The sequence below is a fragment of the Hylobates moloch genome, unplaced genomic scaffold (genome assembly GCF_009828535.3).
Source record: "Hylobates moloch isolate HMO894 unplaced genomic scaffold, HMol_V3 SCAFFOLD_9, whole genome shotgun sequence".
NCBI classification, from domain to species: domain Eukaryota; kingdom Metazoa; phylum Chordata; class Mammalia; order Primates; family Hylobatidae; genus Hylobates; species Hylobates moloch.
The window spans coordinates 103,503,417-103,510,690 of record NW_026652284.1 but is presented as its reverse complement, the minus strand read 5'-3'; the positions used below and the strand labels follow the sequence as shown (position 1 = coordinate 103,510,690).

Sequence of the window (7,274 nt, the reverse complement as noted above, 5' to 3'; positions counted from 1 at the left end):
GGTGAGCGGCTGGAAGGGAGATGGTGGGGAATGGGGCTGGCAGGTGAGCCAGTGCTGAATCACGAGGCCCCATCGATGCCCTGGTGAGCAGCTTGGCTGCAGTCAGATGGAAAGCTTGTGAACAGGAGAATGGCTGGTATTGGGCTGTGCTTTAAATGGCAAATCTGATTTTACTTTCTAAATGTTAAACTACCTTTGAGCTTCAAGCAATATGTGTTTTCTGGGAAAGCCCCAGGTGTAAGTGCTCACCTGGAGGGTGGAGGTGAACTCAAGACACCCAAGAGGAGGTGCCTTGGGGATCCACACTGATGGAGAGGGCATCACTCTCGGCTGCTCCCCTTCCATGTTGAACAGAGCCAAGCTCTTCCCCCCAAGGCTCTCCCCTCTGGCTGGCAGGCCTTTTGTGTGGCTGGTTCCATCTCCCTTCCAGGGCTCAGCACTGATGTCTCCCCTCATACAGACCTTCCCTGGCCCCTGTCACTGCTCCATATCATTCTCTCTCAGTCCAACAAACCTCAGATCACGGCAGTGCAAACCCCAGAGGCAGCGAGGCTCCGGACACCTTCATGTGAGCTGAGTGCCAGCACCATTCTCTTTCCCCTGGCACATTGTAGGCCACAATTGTGATGAAATACATGAATGCAGGCCCCTTTGAAGCAGAACCCAAGGCTGGCCTCCCCAAGCCCAGACCTCCAGGGCTCTACACTCCTTTTTTAATTGCAAATCCAGGATTTGGAATAGGATATTCAGCAGGGGAACCACTGCATGAGTCCCGTCTGGATTAGGGAGGATAATCTGCTTTACTCAATCTACAAAGTCAGGTGTTAGTATCATCCAGAAACACCCTCGCAGAAACATCTAGAAGAATGTTTGTCCAAATATCTGGATGCTCCATAGCCAAGTTGAAACATGAAATTAACCATCATAAGTCCACCTGGCATCTGTGCACAGCTCCCTAAACTCTTCTTTTTTTTTTTGAGATGGAGTCTCGCTCTGTCGCCCAGGCTGGAGTGCAGTGGCGCGATCTCGGCTCACTGCAAGCTCCGCCTCCCGGGTTCATGCCATTCTCCTCCCTCAGCCTCCCGAGTAGCTGGGACCACAGGCGCCCGCCACCTCGCCCGGCTAATTTTTTGTATTTTTTTTTTAGTAGAGACGGGGTTTCACCGTGTTAGCCAGGATGGTCTCGATCTCCTGACCTCGTGATCCGCCCGCCTCGGCCTCACAAAGTGCTGGAATTACAGGCGTGAGCCACCGCGCCTGGCCTCCTTAAACTCTTAATCCAATTGACTGGTGTCCTTATAAGAAGAGGAAACTGGAGACACAGGGAGACCCCAGAGGCGCAGGCACACAGAGGGATGGCCACATGAAGGGGCAGCAAAAGAAAGGAGAAAGGCTATCTGTGAACCAAGAAAAGCGTCCACGGAAGAATCTAGCTCTGTGGACACCTTGGTCTTGGACTTCCAGCCTCCAGAACTGTGAGAGAACACATTTCTGTTGTTGAAGCTGCCCATTGTGTGGTGTTTATGTTTCAGCAGCCCTAGGAACACACCCCTCCCAAACACAAACAGGGAAAGCCCCCCGCAGAGGATTTTCTTACTCTTCCCTTTTCTCTGGGCTGCTTTGTGTGCTTCGTCGGTGGCATCTTCCTTACCTCCAGGGTTTGCATTCTTATTCCTCCACGTTCCTGAAAATCAAGGGAAAGGCCTGCTTGTATTTTTCCAGGGAGACTGGGAAGATAGGGCTCAACGACCTTGGGGATTCTTCACTCACCACCATGTCAGTGGGAGAATCTGGAAATCTCTGTTCTCAAGTCAAGGTCACTAGCCTAGAAAGTGTCTTTGTGTGAATTTGTGAAGGGCGTCCTTGCCTGACTCAGGGAGTGGGCAGTAGGGAAAGATGGCCTTGGCAAGCATAGCTATGGTGGACTGCGCCGCCGTCTGCGTCGCGCCTCTCCATCCACTCCGTGTGCTGCATCATGGTTTCATGCTCTCCTTCACCACATGCTACAGAGGAAATAGGGATGGAGCACCCTAGGAAGCAATTCCTGGGTCAAATGAAACACAGTGAACAACAGCAAGAGGAGGTTGTGTTTATGTTTGCACGTGTGTCTGCAGTATTTACATCCTCTAATAACAGTTCCAACACATGGACACTCTTCAGGAGGAAGCTAGGAAAGTGAGTGACAGTTTCTCTGTGTCCACCGGCTTCTTGGATCAAGTTCAGAAAGTGAAATATTTGGGCTGGACGCAGTCGCTCATGCCTGTAACCCCAGCACTTTGGGAGGCTGAGGTGGGTGGATCACCTGAGGTCAGGAGTTTGAGACCAGCCTGGTCAACATGGCAAAACCCTGTCTACAAAAAATACAAAAATTAGTTGATGTGGTGGCAGGCGCCTGTAATCCCAGCTACTTGGGAGGCTGAGGCAGGAGAATCGCTTGAACCCGGGAGGCGGTGGTTGCAGTGAGCTGAGATGGTGCCCCTCCAGCCTGGGCAACAGAGCAAGACTGTCTCAAAAAAAAAAAAAAAGTGAAATATTTGAAGAAGCTGCTTTGACATTTTCATGACAGGCTAGCAGGGTCAGCAGGAAGACTATGTGAAGGCAAGGCAGCCCTTCCTCCCCTACATTCTGGAGGGACAGAGAGTGAAGGTGGTATCGGGGTATCTGATTATTTGTCTCACCTGTGGGAGCAAAGCTCCTCACCAATGTTCAACCAGGGAGGACTGACTGTGCCCTTGGACTGTCTGTGGCACCGCTGTAGCATCCTGTGGGTCCAGAGAGATACCTTTGGTCTCTGGGCTCTTATGATGTAGATGGAGAGACAGGAGAGCAGTATCTGATGAGGACCAAGTGCAGGTAACAGATCATTCCTAGGAGAGAGGGGCTCTGAGGAGCAGGGTTGATCGTTAGCAACCCACACCTCGTCCATGTTGGCTGACTGTCCTGTAGATAGGTCCTATGATCCTAAGTCCCAGGTTTGGGAGATGTGTTTGACCCTAGGTAAGGTACCCCAGGACATGAAGATCATAGTATTTCTTCATTCTCTCATGTTCTTCATGGTGGCTGTTCACATGCAGGTCCCTCCCAGCCCTCTCTGTGCCCTGGGAGTTCTTTGAGGCTGATAGATGTGCGTCCTGGAGCTGACACGGTGCCTGGCACAAGGAAGATGCTAAGCTGCGGCTGTTGAAATTCACACTGTAGTAGAGACTCCATATGTTTAAAGACACGGAGTGACACTCTAGCAAGCAGGCCCCGGCGAGGGAGGTACAGGTGTGATTATAACCCAGAGCAGAATTAAAGATGGAACGTGACCCGGTTTTGTAGGATTTGAAAGTTGGATAAAGACTTGTTCTGGCTTTCAGACAGACAATTGCCAGGTGTGTCAAACCACCCCTAATCCTCTGGTGGAAATAGTATGTGTATCGGGGGCTCTTGGGAATCCAGAGCAATGGCACAGCCTGGTGTTGGGGGGTCTCAGAGGCTGTGTCACTCGGGCAAAGCTAGATCATGGTGCAGGAAGAAACAATCTCCAAATCGCAGTGGCTTAAACAACAAAGGTTTCATTCTTGCTCACTACATATCCATTGTGGGTTGGTGGGGTGGGAGTGGGGGATTCTGCTCATCGCTTAGGACCCCAGGCTGGCAGAGGAGGGCTTCAACTGGAGAGCTGCTTCCATGAGGCATCCTGTACCCAGGCTCTCAAAGCTTCTGCCCAGAAGTGACCCTCAGCCGTTCTGCTCCGGGGCAGCCCCGACCTAACCTTCCAGCAGGCAGCGCATCACACGTTACAGGTGCCCAGGAGAGGAGAAACTGCACCTTTGTCAACAAAGATGACCACGGAGGGGAGACTGCTGATGGAGGGTGGTCAGGAGTAGGGGGGCTTGTTCCTGCCTGCAGGTTCTCCCCTATCTCCCAGGACTGAGCTCGACACAGCCACAGGCTGAGGCCTTTGGAAAGCTGGGCTTGGGAGCTTCTGTGACCTGGCAAGTTTTGCCTTCCTTAAACTTTCTCAGCAGATGGTGAAATCTAATTTGGAATGTTCAGCCGGGCCCAGTCATTCTAACCTCATCTCAGCCATCAGCTGTGAAACAACAAGGTCAGGGCTGAAGTTGAGAAAGCCATCAGGAACCAAAGCGTTGTTTGTTTTTTTGTTTTTGTTTTGTTTACTTTCAGGAACTAAGGAAAAAAGTGAAGGACAGGAATACAGTAATTAATAATAATAATAATAATAATAATGAAAGAAACCAGAAGCCAAGATGCCCCAGACCATGCTGGGAGCAGTGGAGAATTGGAACAGAGGGATGGATAGGCAGAGGGGACTGGGGAGGGTGCCACAGGCCGTCAGGGGTCAAAGGGCACCAGGAGGAAGAGCACTGTGCTCTCGGCCCTCCACAGCGAAGGCTGAGCTTCACCCTCAAAAACAGACAAGGGAGGAGAGGGCCTAGAAACAGGAGAAGGATGTGGAGTTGGCACCTGCTCCCCTCTGGCTGCCCAGCCTGGATCACATACCACTGACCCTGCTATCACACCTGAGGTGCAGGGTTAACTGTTACTTTCTCTGGGAAGTGTCCCTGATGTCCCACCCATCACAGGGCTGGCCAACCCTCTTCTATGCTCTTTTTTTTGTTTGTTTGTTTTTTGTGTGATGGAGTCTCCCTTTGTTGCCCAGGCCGGAGTGCAGTGATGCAATCTCAGCTCATTGCAACCTCCACTTCCTGGGTTCAAGCAATTCTCCTGTCTTAGCCTAATTTTTGTATTTTTAGTAGAGATGGTGGGGGGGTAGTTTCACCATATTGGCCAGGCTGGTCTCGAGACCAGGTAATCCACCTGACCTCAGGTAATCCACCCGACCTCAGGTAATCCACCCGACCTCAGGTAATCCACCCACCTTGGCCTCCCAAAGTTCTGGGATTACAGGCATGAGCCGCCACGCCCAGCCCCTCCTTTATGCTTTCTAAGCATCCTACATTTCTTTGCACTCAGCTAGGCTGTGCCCTCAGGACCTAGTTCCACCCCAGGAACAAAGAGGGGCACTGTGAATTGAGAAGGAATGAATGATGGGGCTTGTGCGGTTCAGCATTTATTCCTCAGGAGGTGACCAGGCTGGTCAGAGGCACCTGGATCTGGGGACCGCTGAGCCCTCCCTGCTGCTCAAGACTGGCCTGGGCACTGCAGTGGGGCCAGTCCTGGCCCCTGACAACTCAAGCTCCTAGGTCCAGTCTAGACTCCAGGGACCTCCAGGCCAGCCCAAGGCTCTTTGAAGCAAGAATCTGAGTCTACTAAACTGCCTTGTCCAACCCGACCCCCCTAACTCCTCAGCTAGCTCCATCCCTGGTGGCTACAGCTTCAGATGGCTCCCCCATACAACTCACAGATACGGGTTCTGGGGCCTCGCCCCTAACTCATCGGGCCCAGGGATACCCTAGTATTAGCCTTTCCTAGGAGGAGGAGTTTCCCCAACTCTCCCGAAACATCCAGAACGTTCCCACACCTTCTCCTCAGTCTGTCTTTCCTGAATTTCTTGAGAGTGGACCATTCCTGGGCACTGGGAACCAGAAGTACCAACCTATCATCTACCTCTCGGTGCCTCTGTTTACCCATTTGTAAAACTTGGGCTGCATTTCGTGCTTCTTACGGAGTTTTGGGGACCATTAATATTAAAGCCTGGGATGATCTCTGGAAGACAGGGACTCTGTTTTCATGATTTTGTCCTCTAGCTGCCCCACAACCTCCCTGGAACCTTCTGGAATGTGCTGCACAGGTCAAACTAGAGCAGGGAACCCAAGGACTGGTGAGGGCGGGTAAGTGGATGGCCTGGGGCCTGGGAACATTGAACCATGGCAATGATTTTGAGTGTCTTTTCAAAGGGAAGTGGCTCAACGCCACTCGTCGTTGAGGTGGGTCTTTGGGCCTCAGGGAGTGCCCAGCCCTGGGCCTGAGGAGGGCAGCAGGGGAAGGGACCTTCAGAAGTGAGGGGAGGCCTGCAGGAAGGGCCTCCAGGTGGGAGTCAGCCTCGGCACCAGGCCCAGCTGCTCCAGCTGCAGCCGCGTGGGCCTGTAGGCCCCCAGGTTGCTGTAGACGGCGGCGGGCGGGCCGTCGTGGGGCCGCGGGGAGAGGTGGGCCTGGGGACTCGGGGCTCCCCAAGGGCCGTGGTGGGGCTGGAACCGGGGCGGTGGAGGCGGGTGTGGGGCCGCGGGGCTGCCGGGCCCCGAAGACGCGGACACACTTCGGGTACGGGGGTGGCTGCCCGCCGAGCGGCCGCTGAAGGGGTTGGAGGACGTGCGGTCACTGGCTGAGCCACTGCTGCTGCTGAGGCGGCCATTGGCCGGGGCTGCTCCGGGCGGGACCGGGGCGACCAGCCGCGGGGACTTCAGGCCCATCACGGGCTTGGAGGAGGCGTAGAGGTGGCGGAACTCCTCGTCAAACAGCTCCACCGCCTGGCCTGTGAACTTGGAGAGGATGTTCCGGTGCACGTGTCCGCAGAGCCAGGTGAAGCTGGAGGGGAAGAGGAGAGAGTGATGGAGGAGAAGGTGGCAGGAGGGGGAGGGGAGGAAGAGGGAGGTAGGAGGTGGAGGAAGGAGAAGGAGGGAGAGGGGAAGTGGGAGGGGGAAGAGGAGGAGGAGGAGGGGAGGGGGGAGGGAAGTGGGAAGGGGAGGAGGAAGAAGAGGAGGAAGAGGAGGGGAGGGGGAGGAGGAGGAAGAGGAGGACAGATAGGAGGCTTCGCCGGCCCAGGCCCCAAGATCCTCCTGGGGGACCAGTCTGGGAGTTGTGGGTCCCCTCCCGGGACAGGGACGTAAGGGGACCAACCCATGCCCACTGCCCCTCCTCTCGGGCTCATTTCATCCTGGCAGAAACCCTGAGAGGGAGACATTGCGACACCTCTCTTACAGACGACAAAACTGAGGCTCAGGGGCCAGAATGTGTTTGCAGGTGAATAATTAAGATGCCAGAGCGAATCCCTGGCCTCAAGGCTCCCTCCTGGTGCTCAGATTGCAGCCCCTTAGAGGCTCCCTGAGGAGGCAGAAGGGGGCTGAGTCCCAGGCGCCCGGACTCTGTGCTCAGGGTAGTCACCCAGCAGCCGGGGCCTTCTCGTCTCCACCTGTGGAATGCGGAGCGCCAGCGCCTTTAACCACACAAGGGTAGGGGGGAAAGCCCCTGCAAAAGGCGGCTGCTCTTGGGAAGCTGGGCTGTGTTTTCATGAAAATCTAAAGCGTTCCTGAAAGAGGATTCGGCTTCATTTTCAGGCGCAGGGACCCAGCAGGGATGAGTGGAGGAGG

At 54.5% G+C, this 7,274-nt stretch overlaps 1 protein-coding gene across 3 annotated transcripts in view; it reads right to left on the bottom strand.

Moving 5' to 3' along the window:
* Positions 1–3,537: 3,537 nt before the first annotated feature.
* The window catches only part of FAM83A (family with sequence similarity 83 member A), a 28,922-nt gene continuing 25,185 nt past the window's right edge, over positions 3,538–7,274 (bottom strand). Inside the window, exons 5-6 of one of the 3 annotated variants that reach the window (XM_032758492.2) lie at positions 6,233–6,492; positions 3,538–4,173 (exon numbers count right to left, since the gene is read on the bottom strand). In XM_032758492.2, coding sequence (XP_032614383.1) covers positions 4,052–4,173; positions 6,233–6,492 — 382 coding nt within the window. In that variant the 3' untranslated portion in view covers positions 3,538–4,051. Of the gene's footprint in view, positions 4,174–5,960; positions 6,493–7,274 lie in introns of those variants that run through there. The other 2 variants (XM_032758493.2, XM_032758491.1) reach the window with 2 other exon arrangements.